This window comes from Carassius gibelio, chromosome A12 (assembly GCF_023724105.1).
Source record: "Carassius gibelio isolate Cgi1373 ecotype wild population from Czech Republic chromosome A12, carGib1.2-hapl.c, whole genome shotgun sequence".
Lineage (NCBI taxonomy): Eukaryota > Metazoa > Chordata > Actinopteri > Cypriniformes > Cyprinidae > Carassius > Carassius gibelio.
Window position 1 is genome coordinate 7454643 of NC_068382.1, and position 22122 is coordinate 7476764.

The window sequence follows — 22122 nt, forward strand, 5'->3', positions numbered from 1 at the left end:
TTGTGATGATGATACAGTACTGGATGTGATCTGTTTGAAAAACATGAATGACAGACAATGTTGCGAAATGACTTCATCATGTGTTGTTTAGTCTCAAAGAGACACAGATTATTAGACATTTTTATTAATTGTTGTTTTTGGAATGATACGGCTCTTGTGAGTATTTGGGGAAGAGCATTTCTTATTTTACTTCTAAAGCATATTCATAATACATTGTGATACACTATGTGTGTTCCCTGGAAATTGAACCCACAACCTTTCACGCTGCAGTGCTCTACCACTGAGCCACAGGTACACACATACGATTTCAATAATTAACTGAATGTATTTTAGATACACAACCAGGTTTATGTATAATAAATCATTTCTTGCAATTTCATAGATTTTGACAAACTCTGTATTTTCCACATTGTAAACATGCTCATGTATTTTATTTTAATGTTTAAATTAAACTGATTAATTAAACTGATACTGAAGCGATTTCAACACATATATTAAAATATGAATATTTAAATAAAGTCAAATGGAAGCAAATAGTTAATAATAAGATTTGGACTGAAATAAGTCTTAGACCACACATTTCATTAATTACATTAGTTACATGTATTAGTTTGTTTCAAGTTCAAACTGCGTAATCCAAATGGACAGGGATTTTATATGCAATTTAAATGCTTATTTCTTCAATTTAGGCTTAAATATTTTTGAGTGGTATATGAAAATAAAATGAGGTCAACTCCTGTGCATATTAATTCTGAAGCTATAAACAAGTTAGAATGAAATTAAATGAGGTCAACACTCTTCAATTTGACCTGGGATCCCGCAGCAGTCGCTCAGTGTTGTGGAGGTGAAGGGCATCATGTCCAGGGAGATCTCCATCTCTCCCTCCTGCTGCTGTAAGGCCGGAAGCAGCGCGCTCCGCTGGATACGAGACGAATCAGACACGACCGAGACCTTGTCAAAGGGTAAGTCCACGTGCTCCCCGTGACCGGGGACCAGAACCAGGCACTGGGTGTCGGAAGCGCCCTGCGCGTCCTTGTGGAGCAGAGTGGTGTCGTGATGGTAGGACACCAGCTCGTTGGAGAAGTTCACCGTCTCCACCGCAGAAGATGCGCAGAGTCGGTTGCAACCCAGAATAGTGGTGAAGGCTTTGCGGAAATCCGCGTTGAATGCGTAGATGACCGGGTTGAGCGATGAATTGGCCCATCCGAACCAGACGAAGATGTCAAAAGTGGTGCTGCTCACGCACAAAGAGTCTCCAAGAGTGTCCAGGTCACAGAACGGCACGATGCAGTTGAGGACGAAAAATGGCAGCCAGCAGAACACGAACACCCCCATGATGATAGAAAGCGTTTTTAACACCTTGGTTTCTTTCTTAAACGTGGTTTTCAGCGACTGCTCGCTCGAGCATGTTTCGTGCATGTGCCCAGCCGCCCTCTCCAAAGTGGAGATCCTCCGGATCTGCGTTTGCGCGATCCGGTAGATCCGTGTATATGTTCCTATCATGATTATAACAGGGATGTAAAAGCTTATTAGTGAAGATGCAATAGCATACGTCCTGTTTAAAGTCGCAGTGCAGTCCTCCGAGCTCACGGTGAGGTTCAAGGGCGCGCTGTGATCCTCAGCCCTGTGCCAGTTCAGTCTGACCGGAATGAAAGAGATCAGCACGGAAAGTGTCCACGCCATCCCGATCATTATAAACGCCATCCTCTGGGTCATTTTACGCTCGTAACGGAACGGGCTTGAGATGGCCCAGTATCTGTCCAAACTGATGATGCACAGGTTGAGGATAGACGCCGTTGAGCACATGATATCAAAAGCTATCCAAGTGTCACAAAAGCTCCCGAAGAGCCAGCAGCCGGCAACCTCAGAGACGGCTTTCCACGGCATGACCAGAACAGCCACGAAGAGATCCGAGACTGCTAGGGATATGACGAAGAAATTGGTGACTTTGGATCGGAGGTGTCTGAATTTGATGACGGCGGCGCACACGAGCGTGTTCCCCAGCAGCGTGGAGAGGATGAGCGCGCAGAGAGCGCAGCCCGTCAGCGCGCGGACACCCACACCGGAGCTGTCCCTTTCAGCACCATCGCTCTCCATGGGGCTTCCTCTCCACCCAGATCTGAGAGATCATATTCAAATTGCTCCTCACTTCACACTTTCTCCGCTTTCCAGTGAAGCTCTTTTCCGAAAGGTCTCGAGAGTGCCACCGTGTTCCTGCTGAACAGCAGCGCGTCAGAGAGAATAAAGGGGCAGCGCTCTCTCTGCTGAAAACATTGATTCTGCCACAGAGAGAGAGAAGCATAACTGATAGTGAGTGCGCTCACTGAAAGAAAATTACAAAATAAATAGAAAGCATCTCTCAATTACAACATCTATCCTTCCTCCATCCATCCATCCATCCATCCATCCATCTATCCATCTATCCCGGTTAAATATAAATGGCTTGTTTTAGCTAAGTCGCTTTGGATAAAAGCATCTGCCAAATTAATAAAACTATCTATCTATAAATCAATCTAAAATTCTGTTCTCCAAACTTAAATTGATCATTGCATGTTTGTAGTTGTAGTGTGAACAAATGAACACATTTAAATCACATTAGGAGACATAGTGAAAGTAGATTGTATAAATATCAAGCAAACGTTTTATATTGTCAATAATAGTTATAATTGTTAATTTGTGTATTTTAGCTTTTACAAGTTTAGCTTTTACAAGTTTGCATAAACAATGTACAGTAAGTTTTTCCTATTTATAATTTTATAATAAATACATTTTTATGCATTAACTTTTTTTGTGGTAAATGAAAAATTACTAGTTTCGGTCAGATGCATTTATATGTGAATTTAAAGTTGTGCAGCAAAATTTATTTAATAATTTAGCAGTTGTGCAATGTGCAATCATTTTATGTGTCTTTACTCTACAGTACGTACATTATTTATATGTGCGGCCTGCGTCATCTAAATGCATGTTGTTGAATATGTCCAGCAGGGGGCGCGTGGACTCTCCTGTTATTAAAGCGTTGAATGACGTCACTTGAATTTCAAGATGGCTTCGGATCACGGTCAGGATATGATGATCATCCGCCGGTCTGAGACGGGAAAGCTTTGATGTTTTAAAGGGCATGTCTGTTTAAACTAAAGATATTCGCCTACCATTAATATTTACCCTGTTAATATGTTGGAGGACGGTCTGAATGTGTGTCAGGGTGAAAGACGAGCGGAGTGACGTTACAACAGTGAACCACAGCAGCTCCTCGGCTGTCAAACCACAAGAGGATTTTGAATGAGATGGAAAAGACTCAGGATATCCCTGAACATATATTTTCCTTCATATGAGAGATAGAATCATTCTTCACTGGATAGTTTAAAAGAGGAATACAGTAGAGGTCATTTGTGCTGCTCTCGGGAATTGGGCTGCGGCCGATGGGTATGTTACAGGTACTTGTTGTTATATTATAATGCGTTTTGACAGTGCTAGTGCATAATATGTGTCTTAAACTTTGATCTGTCTAATAAGTCAGAATTTATATGGTTCTTACACCCGTTGAATGTTCTGAATTGTATTTTCATCCAGACGCGCCTGTCATGTCATGCCTTAAAATGCTGAATCGTTCTGAACTTGATGCTCATTTCATCTAAACTGAATCGAATGTTCGAATCAAACCCTACAAACGTGAATATGACGCCCAGAAATAAGTAATAGATTGTTTGATAATGTTCCCAAAGCGATTATGATGCCAAAAAAGTTAATAGAATATTCTAAAAGTTATGATTAAAAAAAAAAAAACAACCCTGTGAACATTCAGGTCCAGTGATGCCCTAAAATACATTCACACCTTAAATTACTAAACAGGGCGCTCTAAACAAATATCATAATGTTTAACAAAGCTGAATTCAATGTCCTAATTAAAAAAAAATGCTGATATGGTGTTCCATAAAATCTGAATTGGACATTCCAATTCAATGTTTGAATAAATGCAACAAAATGTTGAATTATATGTTCCAAATGTAATTATTGATGCTCAGCTAGACTGCGTAACCAGAAGTGATTATGATGCGTGATTATGATGCGTTCGAGTACAATAATGGCCAAAGTACTGAATGGAATACTCGCATATTGAACTCTTTATCATCCCAAAGTACTGAAGTGAACTTTCTGAAAGTATGCATGTTGTTCAAAAAAGCTGAATCAGAGGTTCCAAATTCAGTGTTCCAGATAGAATTATGATGTAACGGAGTACCTAGTTGAACATTTCATGCTTAATTCTGATGCTGAGTACTGAATACTGAATAGTATGATGTTAAAAAAAACTCAATTGAATATTAGAGTTATATATATATACTGTATCAATGCCTGAATGGAATGTTCTGTCATGCCCCAAAATCCTGACTCAAATGTCTATGACCTTAACATTTATGACCTTTATGCCTAAAACAATGAATCAAACTTCCAAACGATGATCCAAAACACTGAATCGAATGTTTTAAACATGTTTGTCCTGCCCTAAAGTGTTGTCTTCTACAGTAGGTACTGTAGCAATATATTTCACTGTGATTTATTTTTAGGTTATCCTCTCAGCGGGGTCCAGAAGAGCAGTGTCATCTCCGAGCATCACCTGTGAAGCTGATGGTGGAGTCATCTTCCTCTGGAGGCAGGGGTGCTGAGGCAGGCATACCACCTCCACGCATCGCAGATGTTATAGACAGGCAGGAGAACATAATGCAAGGCATGTTCTCCAGTACTGGAACATCACAGGGAGAGAAAAACCAACTGCAGAGCAGCCAGGATCACGAGGTGCCAGAGTCATGTGATAAGACCAGTACCCAGCCATGTGGCACTAAGCTCCCAAACGGACATGGAGGCCACAGTGCACATAAAGTGACTGAGTGGGACGATTCTAACTCCTCTCATCCTGCAGGAAGCTACTTGAATCCAGAGGGTGATCATGTGATTGCAAATGGAGAGCTCTCCAGAGGTGGAGCTTTAGATGCTATTTCGTCTGTGCAAGCACCTCGAGATGTAAACACCAGCTCGGACGACTGTTTAAATGTCCAAAATTCAGTGTTTAATGACACCAGACGTTGTTCTGAAGGTGACCCGTCTTTGGATAGGAACTCTTCAGCCAGACCGTCAGCTCCGAAACACTCTCTCAGGACGTTTTCCTCTAGCACTTTCCTCAACACTGACTCCACTCCTCTCAGTCTGGATAATGACGAGACCTTGTCCACATCAGATAGACCCGAGGACTCAACCTTCACGGACGTGAGTCTGAAACCCAGGAACACTTATGAGATCAGTCGACGTCAGAGTGCTCCAGACAACATCCCTGGTGTGTTGAGTGTTGCTGTCGCAGATCTGACTCTCAGTCAGAGGAAACACGGCATCTCTGACTCCCTGAACAGGTATTATCATGCTATACAGTTTTGCGTTATATAGTGTAAAATATTGCTTTAGCTAAACATGACATCCACAGTTCACAGGTACATATTATATTGTGCCTATCAGAAGATTAGAATTAGATGATGTAGGAGTTAATAACAAGTTTATGATAAAGAAACAAACCTTAAAAAATGTGCATACCTGTGTATTAATGTCATTGTAAATGGTTTATAAAACTTGATATCAAGAAAAGTTAAAAAGTGTTAAAAAAAATTGTTACACCATGAATACACAGCAAAATAGTTATGCAATTTTTAAGGCTTCTAGTTTATGAGTCTCCTACACAAGGTTTACATGCATGCAAGCTCAAAAAACGCTTTCATTTGACCAAAATAAAAATTTTATAACAGCTAATTTTCAAATGATTCGTTCAAAGCAGTACTAAGATTCAGTCTCTCTAAAATCTTCCTTTCCTTGAGCATGCTCTGCTGTGATTGGTCTACTGTGCACAACATTACACACATTGCCATAGTTCCATATTTTGAACGCATAGAAAATATAAACATCTGTAAACATCTTTCATCATCCTTTTCGTTCAGTGGAGCCAGCTGATCCAAAGAAACCTGGTACTGAGCTCATCTTTCAAGCGTTTTGTGAATCCCGATTATTCTGTTATTATAACAGAATCAATTATCATAAGTTAATAATAACTATAATTTAAGCTAATATTTATTTAGTTATTTAATTAATGTTTGTACTGTTCATTTAAAGGGATATTGCTCAAAAATGTACATTTTGTGAGAGACTAATTGTAATATTATTCTAATTATTTTCTTTTTTTAATTTCTTTTTTCCACATGAAATGGAAAAAGAGATTGTAATAACATTTTTAATAAGCAAAATGTTTGATAATTTATATTTCCAAACTATAAAAGGACACAAAACTGCCAGACTTTTGGAATGAATCAACATCCACTTTCACATTCTGCTAAGTATTTTCTTCCAACATTATATTACATGGGGCATGTAAATGAGGATGATAATATTTTATTATTTTTATTTGGGTAATGCCTTTAAATTGTCAGTATATTATGGTTCAACAAAGACATTTCTCTAAAGATATATCATCTCGTTTGTCAACACGTAAACAGGTTTTGACAGAGATTCTGTCTCCTTCCGGTAAATGAGCTGACTGGAATTTCCTCATATTTGACAATGCTTGTTAGTTACAGCTCAGTCGCAAATCTGATCTCAGTCTTAACAGCTGTGTTTCCAGCAACACCTGCAAAAGGAAAATTTCTTCAAATTTCATGCTTCACGGTTTTCATAATTCTTTAGGAGTCCGTTTGTGCTTTATCTCAGTTCACAGGCTGTATTAGCGTTCTTCAAGTCAGTGACTTATACTATCAGGTAGGGCTGCACGGTATATATCGACTGATGATTAATGTGCATTTCATCAGTAAAGACATTATCTAATCAGTGGTAAATTCCATCAGGTGTGTGATTTCACATAGAGCAGCTGTTGCTACACGGAGCCGTTGTTAACTGACATTATCAGCTTGGATTTGCGCATTATTATGCTTTTAAGTCAAAAGAACTGGCTTGTGCACTTGCAGTTATTTTTGTGCATTGTCAGTGCTGTGTTTCAAGGCTTTGACAGATGCTCTGTGATGATATCTTTGGCAGAAGTCTGTTCCCCAGAAAGCAGAGGGAGGCCCAGAGTGCACCAGGATGGAAACTGTTTGGAAAGGTCCCACTGAGAGAGAGTCCCCCCAAAGACTCCAAAACCATTCAGCAGGTCTGTTCACACCTGATTCAGATTGAGAATGTCTATAAAACGGTTTTATCAGTGTTTTAAATAGCTGTTTGTTTTAATCTTTCCTCTTTTTCGCTTCTGTGAGCATGAAATCAAAATTTACCCTCTTGATAATTTTGCAATTACATGAAAATATCTTAAATTTATATTAAATTCATTTAGCTGATCTTTACAGTGCTTTTTTTAGGACTTAAGTGCATCTTTTTATATCATTTCATAATTCTATTTTCTTAAAAAAAGAAAAATAGTGAATAACGTATACTGCTGGAAATGCCATTATTTGTAATTACCGTGATGATAAAGTTGCAATTTAGTTCATTTATTAAAATAACTTTTAAACATAATATTAAATAACACACTACAGTTACAGTTAAACGCATTAGTTTTTCATAAGGGCTGTCATATATTAATATGAACAATATTTAACTGGAAATAATGAAAACACATCTTCACCTCAGTGGAGAATTTACCATCGAAAGTTTATCTTGCTTATTATTAGAAGTGTATAGAATTTAGGCTTTTTTTTGTCTCCAAAAACTCCACTGGGTGGAGAATCTGATAAATGATTGAATTTTCATTGAGAAACAGCATAAACTCCTCAAGCACTTTTACCAATGAAACCAGTCAGTGTCAGCACAGTTTTGAAGGCCAGGCCATTATTTCTTATCCCCTTATGTACTTTATTTCTCTCATTTTGCTCTCTCTGTCTTCAGGAAAGTAACCCAGGCAATCTCACCTCTGTATCTACACCCAATCTCTTAAGTTCGGGGGTATGATGTTTGGTTTCTAAATGAGCTCTCTCTCCTTCATGTCTGCTCTGTGCTCCGAGCCGTACGCCTTCACTTCCCATCGGTCATTTCAACCACTCTCACGTCACGTGACATGCCTGCTTGACTAGCGCTGTAACATTTGCTCTGTTGAAAGGATAGGGAAATGATTTACTCATCCTTATGAAGGGGTGTGCGATATTGACAAAAAATAATATCACAATATTTTCTGGGATTGTGTCGATTGCGATAAAGCTGAGTGTGTTGCGCTGGTACATTAAGGACTGTAGTGGACTCCTAAAGTTTTTGATATTCTTCATATTCTGTGTGGTGATCAGTTCACAGCAGTGAGAGAAATTAATCTTGTCCAATACATTTAAATTGATCTGTACCCTTTATGGGCATTTTTACCTTTATAAAGCCTTTTTTCTCTAAAAGTGTGCATTAACTTTTGGGATCCTTACATTTAAACAATGAAGTAAAATACAATAATACGACATTTTGGTTGTTACAGTGTCAACAAAATTCATTTTTGCAATGCAGAGGAAACATAGAAGCTAATGCAGCTTATAAGGACATGAATGCATTTAACTTGCAGTTACAAATGCATAAATAATGTTTTGATACTTTAAACATAAAACATTGAATACTGACATTTGATATTGGTGAAGGTGAGCATGCACGCGCGGCCGGGGCTCTCTCTCTCTGCTCGTTCTTATATGCGCCCAGTTAAACTGACAAGACTTAAAAACACATGCAAATGATAAACTTTCACTCTATGATGGTTAAGCTGTGCAATTAATCTGCGAATCATATTCATGAAGGGCCGGGGAGCAGCTGGCCCATACGGTTAATGAATAACGGATCAACTACGACAGCCTACATCGCACATCCTGCGATGTGACTATCGTGGATTCGTACATCGCGATATCGATGCTTAAAAGACACATCGTGCAGCCCTAGTAGCAAGTCACTGTTAATAAGTGAGTCATTGCGATTGAAACGATTCATTCAAATGAGGAAAGAAACACTGTCATGTTGTTTAGAGATGCAAAACAGTGCTGTGGCTTTGACTGAATCACACAGTGAAGAATGCACTGCAATCCACACGTGCGCCAGTCTTACCTATCAGACTACAACATGTATAGTTTATGCGTTCCTCTGTAGGTGTTTTGTCTTTGGTTTTTGCTATTATACTTGATCGTACATTGTTAAAACATCAATTACGATATTATCGAAGACGACACATATCGCACACCCCTAACCTTATGCTGTTTCTAACCTGTATGTTCTTCCTATCAAAGGCAATATAAGATATTCTGAAGAATGTTCATGCTGCACTTTTCCATATAATTAAATCATATATCATCCTGTCAGTGAATTCCATATGACTTGTGTGCTCTAATATGTGTCTTATGAAGTGGTAAAATAGTTTTGTGTAGGGAAAAGACTTAAATTTAAGTACATCTTTCATGTAGCTCTTAAATTGAATTTGCACTTCTGCAAAGTTGAAGTTTTGTAATTCGTAGCAAGTTTCATTGAACTAACAAGGAACAGTATATTTACAGAATTTATTCATATAAATGAACAATTTCTACATATACCCAAACATTTGTAACATTTTAAGTTCTGTTAGATAATGTATTATGGAGAAACATGAATTAACAATTAACAACATTTAGATATTGTATGCATTTAATATATAAAAAATATATAAAGGTATAAAGTGACTGCATTCACTGAATATGTTATTTATAAATTAATATATTGTTTATAATATGGAAATACATAAATCATTATTTAAAAAATTAAGTAAAATTATTGAACCAGATTGTAAAGTGTAGTCTCCTTAACCTACTGTAAGACATTGTAGATTCTGCTGTTTTTCTACTGTTAAGACTTTGGAGAGAATGCAAGTTATGATAGCAGCATTAAGAATTTGTCAAATTATATAAATGCTTTTTTTTTTTTTAAAGGAAAATGTAAAAAATAAATAAAATAGTGAATAGTTTTTTTTTGGTCACACTTTATTTTAGGGTCCTATTCTCACTATTAACTAACCATTAACTATGACTTTTGCCTCAAGTAACTCCTTATTTGCTCCTTATTAATAGTTTATAAGGTAGTTGTTAAGTTTACGGTATTGGGTAGGATTATGGATGTCATGCATTATATGTACTTTATAAGCACTAATAAACAGCCAATATGTTAATAATAGACATGCTAATAAGCAACTAGTTATTAGTGTGAATTGGACCCTATACTAAAGTGTTACCTTAATGAAAATATTATTGTTTTGGGGTGGGGAAAAAATAATATTTTTGAAAAGAAATAAATCTAAAGAAATATTTTTTTTTTTGGGGGGGGGGGGGATCTTAATATCTTATGAAAACATTTTAATCAATATATTTTGCTTAAAATAATCATCAAAATTGTATTTATCCCTAAATCTGGATATGCAAATATGCAGCTTACTATGAATCCTCAATGGCCAATCTTCTAATATCAGTCCGCTAAACTGCATGATAAACACCAGTTAATCTTTTGCTCTCTCCTCTCTGTCTAGTTCAGTGATCCTCAAATCTGGCTCGCGAGATCCACTTTCCTGCGAAGTTTAGCTCTAACCCTAATCAAACACGCATGAGTTTGCTAATCAGTGTCTTCAGGATCATAAGAAAATCCCAGGCAGGTGTGTTTAATTAGAGTCGGAGCTAAACTCTGCAGGAAACTGCAGATTTGAGGATCACTGGTCTAGTTCTTTTCTTCGCCTACATTTCTTAGAACAGGGTTCCCATTCACAATATGTCCATTGACATCTGTAGAAGCTTCTGCAACAGATGAAGAAGAGTCTTTGTGCTCCTGTTCAGTCTGTAATAATAAATGTGGTTGAGCTTGTGCTGTAGATGGCACATTAAGAGGAACCGTACCAGCCAAACTGACGGTTCACGGGGAAAACCGCTCTGCAGCTAGATGTGGTTTTTACACAACTCCTGAGAACAGCACGAGGGTTTGAAACGTTCAGGTGTCCTCACACTTCCTCACATGAACAAACATGCTGTAAACATCACACGCAGTACACCATGCGCTTCACACCAGCCTCAGCATGCCCTGATCTTCACACGTCTGCCAGCTGCCTCCATACTCTCATGTACAACTCTGCTCACAGCACATTCAGACCAGTCAACAGTGGACGCACACATCTGAACCTGACCTGTTGGTCTTCTCACAGGAGTACGAGGCCAGGGTGTCTAAACCGGACCAGGTCGCTCAGGGCCGACGGAAGAACCTGGAATTCGAGCCCCTCTCCACCACGGCGCTCATATTAGAGGACCGTCCCGCGTGAGTATCTCCATCGAACTCTTAACTAACCAGGGACAGCACAAGATAAAACACAGCTGCAGTTTGAAAATCAAATATAAAATGCGGAAATATTTTTTAGCCGTACATATATATATTTTTTTAAATCTACACATTATTCATGTTTCAAAGCAGCTTTACAGAAAATCATGATGTCAGTGTTTTTAAATATATATTTGTGCCTTTATAGTTGTGTTATGCAGATAAGAGATGGATGATAATATAGTTTATAAAACTATATAATCACATAACTGAGATTTGCTATATAGTATGTTTACTTGATTACACGGCTATTTATTTATTTTTTCACATTGATCTTAAAAGTCTTCAAATACATATCTATTAATGTTTGGATAATTGTTTTTTTTGTTTTGTTTTTTTTTGTGCGGAGATCTAACATTGGTCGAAAAAAATATCATAGACTTGCGGAATAGAAAATGCTCAGTATAGTTTAGTTTGCAGTCTGTAGCACAACCAATACATTGTCAAGTACATTTTAGTTGTATAGCACTTTTCACAATTTGTTTCATATAAGCTTTACAAAAAATCATGAAGTTACTGTATTTTTTCGGACTATAAGTCGCACCTGAGTATAAGTTGCATCAGTCCAAAAATACGTCATGGTGAGGAAAAAAAACGCACTGGACTATAAGTCGCATTTATTTAGAACCAAGAACCAAGAGAAAACATTACCGTCTACAGCCACGAGAGGGCGCTCTATGTTTTTAGTGTAGACTACAGGAGCATTGAGCAGCACAGAGCGCCCTCTGGCGGCTGTAGACGGTAATGTCTTCTCTTGCTTCATTTATCTTAGTTCATTTTCTCTTGGTTCATGTTAAATTAATTTTGATAAATAAGTCGCACCTGACTATAAGTCGCAGGACCAGCCAAACTATGAAAAAAAGTGCGACTTATAGTCTGGAAAATACGGTATATGTCTTTATATATTCAAATCTTATATTACTTATGCAACGACATAATCAATCAACCAGTGGAATTTTGCTGGATATTATATATTACTTTATGTGAGTATACTTTGTGAGATTATCTAAATAAAGTTGGATATAGAGCTGTTTCCATTTATCATTTAAACAATCACGCAACTGAGATGTGCTATGTTTATATCACTTAACAAGAGTCTATAAATAGGGTAAAGTTGGATATTAATTTGTTCTGCATCAGATTCTGAGGATTATGAAGCCTGTAAGGTTGATTACCATTTAGTGATTAGCTGTCACAGGTTAATGCTGCTTAGAAATGACAGGGCTAAAACTGCCATCATATCGTTCATCTCAAAGCAGTTTAGATGAGTTAACTGAAAGTCATGGCATAATACTTACATATACAGTAACGTAATGTAATATGGTGCATTTTATATTTAGTCCCCTTGTGTGCAACCCAAAGGCAAGTGTGCCAATAAATTAAAAACGCAGATTGATGTTGGATAACGAAGACTCTCCTCTGGCAATTCAGTCCAAATGTCATATCACCTCAGCATAAATTCTTGGGAGCATGCTCCAGAAAGTGTAGAAACAATTTACATAAAGACATACAGACTTATACGGTTGACAATGTGCAATATACACATACATATACACTCAGCACACACAGTGTACTATTAGACATATTTACAGTTAGCAATTCACATTATACACAGTATGGACACATTCTGCATTATGTAGACATAGATTTGTATAATATATGTGAAGGTGCAACAGATGAAGAAGAACTGTTTTTTTTTTACATTGATTCAGCTGTAAGATGAAGTTGTGGCGGTGCTTCCAGGAGAGTGCAGGTATAGATGCATTGACCTGCGATACATATATCCTCACAAACCTTGAGAGGCTCATCTTTCCCAAACAAAGGCCTATAGATAAGACTTAGCACAGACTGGGTTGTATTTCGCCACGCAAGTCTCTTTAGTGCCCGAGTCCTTATTAAGAATAAATGAGCAGTGAAATGTGAGATAAACCAGCGATGAGGTCTTTTCCAGAAACTTCTCGGTGTATCTGTCAGGTGTTTCTGAAACATGTCAGTGCTAACAGATTGTGCTACAAGGCTGTGCATTTGAGACGTTTAATTATCTGTTTGTTGTGATAACTGAAATCATTGGCTTCCTTCCCCAGGAACCTCCCTGCTAAATCAGAGGAGGAAGCACAGCGCCACCGCCAGGAGTATGATGAAATGGTGGCAGAGGCCAAGAAAAGAGGTGCTTTAAAAAAGGTTTTTGTAAATAAAATGGAATTGAAGTTTACAAAAAATATTATTTCAGTCTTTCCACTTCAGAAATTCATGTTTAATTTAATGTTACACACAAAATAAAATACAAAATAAATCTGAATTTCATGTACAAATAGCTACATTTTAAGTAATTAAAAAGATTTACACATGAGATGAGAGAGCTTGTGTAAATAACCTTGTTGAACTACATTCAAATTCAATGTTGAAAATTGTAAAAAAAAAAAAAAAAAATTATTCTAGTAAATTCTACACCGGTTTTTTTTTTTTTTTTTTTTTTTTAAGTGTACCAGGTTTTTTTATTGTGTTTATTTGGCTTATATATGGCTCATTAAACATGTCAAGAACACGCCTGGGTCATATTTTGTTCCAAAATCACATGTCTTTATGTACTGTCAATAAGGAGTATCACAGGTGATTTCTAACAGAAAACATAACAGATTTTGCAGTACAACAGTGCCAAGTTTCAGAAGGAAGATTGAAAAGTTCTTCTCATTACCATAATGTGAAAAAGAAGAAGAAAATATATTGCTTACTTATTCAAATTTGAATTACATTTGAATTATTTGAATTAGAACTTTATTTACCTAAATACAGTAGAAATTTAAAGAAATTAGTGTTCACCACTGACAATAATGGGAATTAAAGCCTTAAAAAAAAAAAAAATATATATATATATATATATATATATATATATATATATATATATATATATATATATATATATATATATATATATATATATATATATATATATATATATATATATATATAAAATGAAAAAAAGAAAAAAAAATAGAATGTCTGGAATCAATATTGTAATGACAGTTTTGAGGAAATATGATTAATTATCATAAAAAATATGCACAATAGTCTTTATTTATTTATAGCATCCCAGATGTGTTTTTGAGAGATTCACCCAAACAAAAGTGACGTCTTTCCCTTTTTAACACCAGAGGTCATTAAATGAATGATGTTCCTGGCACACTCTGCCTTGTTACACTTGAATATGTGCCTGTTGTTCTCAGAGCTGAAGGAGGCTCAGAAGAAGAAAAGGCAGATGAAGGAAAGATTTAAACAGGAGGAAAGCATCGCTAACGCCATGGTGGTTTGGAACAACGAAATCCTTCCCAACTGGGAGAGCATGTGAGACCTCATCACACGTTATTTCTGATGCTAAAACTACAGCTGCTATTGTTATTAACTATGTTATTAACGTTTAACGTGATGTACGGTTTCTTCAGGCGAGGGACGCGGCGTGTGAGGGATCTGTGGTGGCAGGGTCTTCCGCCCAACGTGAGGGGCAAAGTCTGGAGTCTGGCCATTGGGAACGAGCTGAACATAACCTCAGGTTTCTTTCTGTTTTACTCTCTCGTCTCTTTCATGTGTCAGTGAAGAGCCAACTTTGAAGATGCACTTAAGCCTAGGATTAACTAAACCTTTTGGGCAAACATTCTGTCTGAAGCGTGTCATTATGACCGTGCCGGTTCGCCTGAGGCCATTTTTAAACCTCCTTTGTAATGAAATTCGGATGAGATTATTTCTGACACTCCCAAAAGAGAATGATTTATGCATTCAGGACCTTCAGAAGTCAAAGTCAAAGCTAAATCCAACATGCAGACCAGTCTTTATTTTAAGGTTTTATGATTAAAGCTGTGATCTGCTGTCTGAGAGTCGTAACCCTTTTTTTGGCCCGTTCCTCTCAGATTTGTACGAGATCTTTCTGTCGCGGGCCAAGGAGCGCTGGAAGAGCTTCAGAGACACAGGAAGTGAGATGGAGTCAGATGGTATGTCTGTCATCATTTGGACTTGCCAGTCATTTGATTCAGTCCACAATTCAATCTGAATGATTTGTTAGCAAAACGGTCTAAATTCCTCCTCTCCAATACTTGTTAAAACACAGTACACACAATTATTCTGTGCATTTTAATGTTTATTCTGTGCATTTTAACTCTTTTTGTGTGAAATGATATTTATTTGGTCCATCAAAAGTGTGCTGTCACTTTAAGCGAGCGTGAGCAGCGCAGCAAAAACAGACTCTGTGCCAAAACCATCGCTCGTTTAGCATGTTCAGAGTTTATCATGCACTTTCAGCTTTGCTTCAGTCACATCCAGCAACATTACACACAATATTCAGAATGGCATAGTAGGGGCATTTTAATTAGTTGAGCCGATTCGCAATTCATTCTGAAAGTACATGATATTTTCCAGTAATGCTGAAATCAGAGAAATGTGACGTAAGTTTATGAGCAGATCCTCATGTCTGAATTGTGCGTGTCATAGCGGACAGTGCCGACCGTGAGTCCAGTCTGGATCTGATCAAACTGGACATCTCACGCACGTTTCCGCCGCTCTTCATCTTCCAGAAGGTGCTTCAGACTCTTCCTCTCGCTGTTACAGTATCATTATAACTGTAGATCTGATTCATGACTAACGCTGGTCTCTCTCGTGTTAGGGTGGGCCGTACCACGATCTCCTGCACAGCGTTCTGGGCGCTTACACCTGCTACAGACCTGACGTGGGATATGTGAGGGAATATGATTATTATTTCATCTCTTTAGCTCAATTGTGTGTGTTAGCAATAACTGTAAAAATGGACAGGATAGCTGGATTTAATCATGATTATCTTACAAGCATTTGGGGTTGGTAAGATTTTAGTTTTTGTGTTTTTGAAAGAAGTCACTTATGTTCATCAAAGCTGTTTTTTTTTTTTTTTTTTTTTTTGCGAAATTGTGAAATATTTTTACAATACCAGAACTGTTTTCTATTGTGATATGTTTTCAAATGTGATTTATTCCTGTGTTCAAAGCTGAATCTTCAGCATCATTCCTCCAGTCAGATGAACAGCGTTTATTTGAAACAGAAATTATTTGTAGCATTATAATTGTCTTTACTGTCAATTTAATGCCTCCTTGCTAAATAAAAGTATTAAAATGACTTCAAGCTAGTGTAAAAAAGCAACACTGTGAATGTGAGTTAAACATAGCATCGATGTTTTTACACTTGTGTAATGAAGATCTTGGAGTATGATCCAGCCGCTCTGAATGTCTTTATTTCTGCGGCAGGTTCAGGGAATGTCCTTCATAGCTGCGGTGCTGATTCTCAACCTGGAGGAGGCCGACGCTTTCATCGCCTTCGCCAATCTCCTCAACAGACCCTGTCAGATGGCTTTCTTCAGAGTGGACCACGAGCTGGTACACACAACCGTTTATAGCAATCCGATTATTTACATCATTTTACAGGAGTGATTCATGTTCAAAGCGTCAAACTCTGTCCTCTGTGTCTTTTTTTGCTTACAATTATTTCTTTACAGACTTTAAACTGAGGGACAAGACATAACTCTGTCATGCATCATATTTGCTGAATGAAACCCACCACTTGTTTCTCACTAATATGCTGCTTACTGCTTTTATTTGTGTAGCGCTTGATACAATACTGATTGTGTAAAAGCAGCTTTCCAGTGTTAAACAGTTTGTCAGTAGTGCAAGAGGACAATAACAAAGAGGCTTTTCAGCTGAAGTCAGTTCACTGATGATTCAGTGTCGTCATACTTTTACACAAAATATGATGCATTTCATAGAAAACTGCATCATATATACATATATATCAAATTCAAATATCAAATCAAAATAAATAAATGTAATACATTTTAATTAATATTTAATAAATGTAATTTTAATTAAATTTTTTATACTGTGTATGTATATATATATATATATATATATATATATACACATACATACACACATATACATATATATATATATATTAAATTAAAATAAATACATTTAATACATTTTAATTAATAAATTTAAATTAATATTTAATAAATTTAATTTTAATTTAATTTTTTATACTGTATATATATATATATATATATATATATATGTATATATATATATATATATATATATATATATATATATATATATATATATATAAATTCTTATTTTGTGAAAAACTGTACGCAATGGAAAGTTTTTATAGATTTTTGAAGACTTCATCAAATTAGCTAATATTAGGGCTTTGTAAATGCCAGACTTTGTAAATGATTTCACTTCAGTTATAGTTTAGTTCTCTGAGATTTTATTGATGGGATTGTTAACACATGGCACGTTTCCACGAATTCGAAAGCTGTTTTGATTGTGTGTCTCTTTCTCATTAGATGCTGAAGTACTTTGCGGCGTTTGAGGTGTTTTTTGAGGAAAACCTCCCCAGACTGTGGAATCACTTCAGGAGTTCTAACCTCACGCCTGACCTGTATCTGATCGACTGGTGAGTCTGATGAAGGAAAACACTTAGTTTTCATTTGAAATCTGATCAGATGAGGCCGAAAACTGAGCTTGATGTGTAAATGCACGTGTTTCAGTAAGCGTATGACATTTAAATCTAGATTTCCAAGCTGCTTTCCATTCCAAATCAGATTTCTGACCATGAAGACTAAACAGAACACCCGGATGCACTGCTGTCGTTTCAGGATCTTCACCCTCTACACGAAGTCGCTGCCACTGGATGTGGCGTGTCGGGTGTGGGACGTGTTCTGCAGAGACGGAGAGGAGTTCCTGTTCCGCACGGGGCTCGGGATCCTGCGGCTCTATGAGGACGTGCTCCTGCAGATGGACTTCATCCACATCGCTCAGTTCCTGACCAGACTCCCGGAGGACACGCCGTCCGAACGCCTCTTCAGCTGCATCGCCAACACTCAGATGATCAGCAGCAACAGGAAGTGGACCCAGGTCAGTTCCTGTCGCAGCGTTTACAGTGATCAGCCTGTGGAGTTTGTTTGTGAGGCAGGAAATGCAGACAGGAAATCAAATGCAAATAAACTTCCTGCTACATTCTGTTCCTTTGCATAACTTCTATTAATAGATACCTAGTAAACTGAATCTGAGTTGTGGAAATGGCAGCATTTTCATATTTTCGGCAAACTAAGCCTCTATTATGAGTATAGCAAACTACAGGGAGCTTTATTCTTCTCCAGTGCATTGTGGTTTGCATGGCGTTCCTTAAAGGAACGGTTCACCAAAAAAATGGCCATCCAAAATCTTCATCAGATTCAACAGATTTGGAGAAATGCAGCATTTCATTACATGCTCTCCAGTGTATTCTCTTCAGTGAATGGGTGCCGTCAGAATGAGAGTCCAAACAGCTGATAAAAACATCATAATGTTTGACAAGTAATCCACTCCAGTCCATCTGTTAATGTCCTGTGAAGTGAAAAGCTGCATGTTTTTAGGAAACACATCCATATGAGTCAATAATAACGCTTCCTCCAGTGGAAAAGGCTTCACAAGTGGAGTGGTGTGGATTATTGTGATGTTTTTAACACCTGTTTGGTCTCTCATTCTGACGGCACCCATTCACTGCAGGGCATCCATCGAAGAACTCTTCCTTTAATATATCTTTTAATGATTTCTTTTGTCTCTTTCTCCCTATCAGGTGTTCAACGCCCTCATAAAGGATAAAGAAATGGAAAAAGCAGCAGCCCTACAGTAAATAACTCTTGAACTCTCGCCAGTTTTATATTTCCAGTTGACTTCAACTCTCGATTGAAGAGGGGGTTGTATAAAACAGGCTTAGAGAAATGAAATGAAGAAAAAGCTCAACTCGATACCTTTGTAACCATGTCAGTGTTACTGAAGTTACACGTTTGTATGAATTCAAAAATAATAAGCCTTTTATGAGATGATATTCCAGCAGCTAAGTCATGTACTGTAGCAGATACCAGCATCTCAATCTTCCTCCTCATGGAGAGGACTGGTGCATGTGAAGAAACACAGTACGTACCACAGACTTCATTCAGAGCCTGTTTAATGCACTTGAGCCTTTATTCATAGAATATCCCGGTTCTGTGATTTTAAATGTGATGTTTTAAGTGGTTTTGTTTTGTAGAACAAGACCTTAATGAAGTGCAATAGAAATTGTCAAAATAAGTCTGATGCAGTTAATAATGCAGGAATAATGCATAAGGTGTGTTGAGGTGTTTGAAAGCTTTCTGACGCTTCTTGCCTTAGAATTATTGCATTTTTTGCAGTCCTATTGTGCTGCTTTATTCAGTTCTTTTAAAACACTAATATATAGCTTGATTTTTCAACTGAGTCTTATTAATGTCAGTAAGACAGTGAAGAATGCATTTAGAGATTTTTGCATTTTGCAAACTGACCGTTAAAGAATAAGAATGTGTGGTGTAATATTAACATTTGTGTGGTTTGTCTGTCTGAATTTTGCTCAGTTATTTGACCAAATACATTGTTTGTCATGCCTTTTAACCTAATAACCTGGATCTCAAAACAATTTTCGATTTGGCAATGTTGCATTTTGATGAAAAATGTAAATTGTAATCCTTGGTTTGTTTTCTACACATTCCTGGTTTTATTGTACAGTTTTCATACTCCAGTGAAGATAAATTGTAAATAGGTGAAATGTTTTGACACCAAAAAATGTGGAAATAAATTAAAACTACCATCATAGCTGTTGTTGTCGTTTCTTATAGTTTAATTAATTATGAATTAAAAATATATCTTGTTATTTTTAGAAATACCTCATAGAACTGATAATAGTTGTCATTTTTAACAATTTAAAGTATTGCACCCTATCAAATAGCAATTTGTAATTGATAGAGATTTAAGGCATCCATTATTTCAGCTGATTTAGAATGTAAATAAATGACTTGGAGCAACTATCTGATGGAAAACAGTCATGAAAACCCCATTTCGGCAGCCAGTCAGCCTCTGGATTTTTATTTTGCTTCATCTGTCATATGCATAAAGACATTATGTCTTAAACATACTTTAGCATGCTTTATTTCGCTGTGCCTTTATGCGTCTTTCACACAAGGCTTCCAAAAGGTACAAGAAAAAAAAAAAAAACCTAGCTTCAGAAAATGAATGGAAACCAGCAATCTGAAGATAGAAAACAAACTGAAGAATGGTCAGCTAAGAGTTCAGCTAAGAAGCAAAGAAAGCAGAGGAGAAGCTGCAGAAAGAACTTCTAGAAGCTGAGGCTTCAGAGAGCAAGGAGAAGAAAATGAAACTGGTGCGTCTTCCTGCAGTAGACGAATAGTCTGTTGTTATTTCAGGAGCAGTAGTGAATATAGACCATCGTTTGATTCCAGCATCATGTTCCTCATCTACTTCAGAATACTGAAGAAAGCTCAGAAGTCCATCTCATTCCCCTCCGTTTTAGAAGGGCTTGCGAAGTAAGAACCACTTGAAGCAGTGAATAACTGCTTTATTATAGTGTTATTACACCGTAATAAAACGTTTGGTCAATTCTCCTCTGTGTTCTTGATTAACATGGTTGAAACTGTTTCCTGAAGGTTTGCTCATTTGATGAGCTTGGAGTTCTTCGATGATTTGTAGGGTGTCATCACATGGGGTGTAAGTATTTCAACCAGAGCACCTGCTTCATGTCACGTTTCATTCAGGATCTGACGTATTGCGAGAGCCTTCACTGCATCCTCACATCCTCTCAGGACAAGGTCAGAGCTCCGCCACAGCTCTGGTTTCACAGACATCTCATCCTCGCTGAGCTAAAACGCCTGTGTTTTCAACAGGTGACGTCCTCAACATCGACCCGCTCAAATTCTACAACCACTTATATAAAACCCTGCTGACGCTGCACGCAGGTGAGAGCTCTGAACGTGAGAAAGAACATCCCGTCACTTAAGTTTTTTGTTTATTTTTAAGTGTTAGATGCACAGATCCAGCGTTTATTCATGGGACCCATTCAACAGACTATCAGGGTTTCTTAAGTAACCTTTCCACAAATGAAGAAGAAAGTCTTCAATTCATGAAAGTGACATGTGGCCAAGTAGAGTGTCCCATACTCGGAATTTGTGCTCTGCATTTAATCCATCCATGTACACACACACACACACACACGTTTGTTTTTGTGAAAAGTGGGGACACATCCCATAGGTGTAATGGTTTTTATACTGTACCAACTGTATATTCTATCGCCATTCACCAACCCTAACCCCTAACCCTAGCCCTCACAGGAAACTTTGTGCATTTTCTCAAAAAAACTCATTCTGTATGATTTATAAGCGTTTTGAAAAATGGGGACATGGCTTGTGTCCTCATAAGTCACCCTCTCCTTGTAATACCTGTGTCATACCCATGTCATTATACAGAGTTGTGTCCTGATATGTCACAAAAACATGCCCACACACACACGGAGCATATTCATGGCATTGCAAAAAAAAAATATTTTCTCATTTCTACATCTTTGAGATATATTCACTTGAAATGCAAAGTGAAGATATGAAGTCTAGTTTTCTGAGAAACTGAACAAATTGAAGTGAGTCTGTGTTTAAAACAAGTGGGCGATGAAAACTTGTATTCCTTTTGAATTTAGATGATTTCCAAGCATATTAGCATGATATCTGTTCTTCTAACCATAAACTCACTTAATTTTGATGCATTTTTCTTAAAACATGGCTTCTTACGTCATATTGCTTCTCAAGTAAATGATTTGAGGCTCTGGAGACGTTTGTACATGAAATGACAAATAAGTATTGTCTGAATCGTCTGCAGGAGGAACGAAAGAGGAAACGGTGATTGTGCT

General features: G+C 37.2%; 2 protein-coding genes across 4 annotated transcripts; one reads left to right on the forward strand and one right to left on the reverse strand.

Moving 5' to 3' along the window:
- Positions 1-655: 655 nt before the first annotated feature.
- LOC128025773 (D(5)-like dopamine receptor) lies at positions 656-2250 on the reverse strand. The gene has a single exon (XM_052612300.1). It carries the CDS (start codon positions 2095-2097, stop codon positions 790-792), a length of 1308 nt encoding a protein of 435 aa, XP_052468260.1. The 5' UTR covers positions 2098-2250; the 3' UTR covers positions 656-789.
- A 778-nt stretch (positions 2251-3028) lies between these two features.
- LOC128025021 (TBC1 domain family member 12) lies at positions 3029-20024 on the forward strand. 3 transcript variants are annotated; one of them, XM_052610978.1, is made up of 15 exons: positions 3029-3434; positions 4563-5399; positions 7063-7174; positions 7906-7962; positions 11189-11298; positions 13443-13525; positions 14583-14700; positions 14799-14905; positions 15261-15341; positions 15838-15923; positions 16010-16081; positions 16620-16748; positions 17720-17829; positions 18032-18290; positions 18994-20024. In XM_052610978.1, the coding sequence occupies exons 2-15, from the start codon at positions 4624-4626 to the stop codon at positions 19048-19050; spliced, it is 2157 nt and encodes a 718-aa protein (XP_052466938.1). In that variant the 5' UTR covers positions 3029-3434; positions 4563-4623; the 3' UTR covers positions 19051-20024. The 3 variants fall into 3 exon arrangements, with proteins under 3 accessions (XP_052466938.1, XP_052466939.1, XP_052466940.1); XM_052610979.1 differs by having other exon boundaries at positions 3029-3423; XM_052610980.1 differs by lacking the exon at positions 7906-7962.
- Positions 20025-22122: the final 2098 nt, after the last annotated feature.

Excerpts from the sequence above, each read along its gene's own strand:
- LOC128025773 (XM_052612300.1), bottom strand. The coding sequence starts at position 2,097 with ATGGAGAGCGATGGTGCTGAAAGGGACAGCTCCGGTGTGGGTGTCCGC.
- LOC128025021 (XM_052610978.1), top strand. The coding sequence starts at position 4,624 with ATGGTGGAGTCATCTTCCTCTGGAGGCAGGGGTGCTGAGGCAGGCATA. Across the intron at positions 15,342-15,837 it reads AAGTGAGATGGAGTCAGATG|CGGACAGTGCCGACCGTGAG; the intron begins GTATGTCTGTCA and ends TGCGTGTCATAG. Across the intron at positions 16,749-17,719 it reads TCAGAGTGGACCACGAGCTG|ATGCTGAAGTACTTTGCGGC; the intron begins GTACACACAACC and ends CTTTCTCATTAG.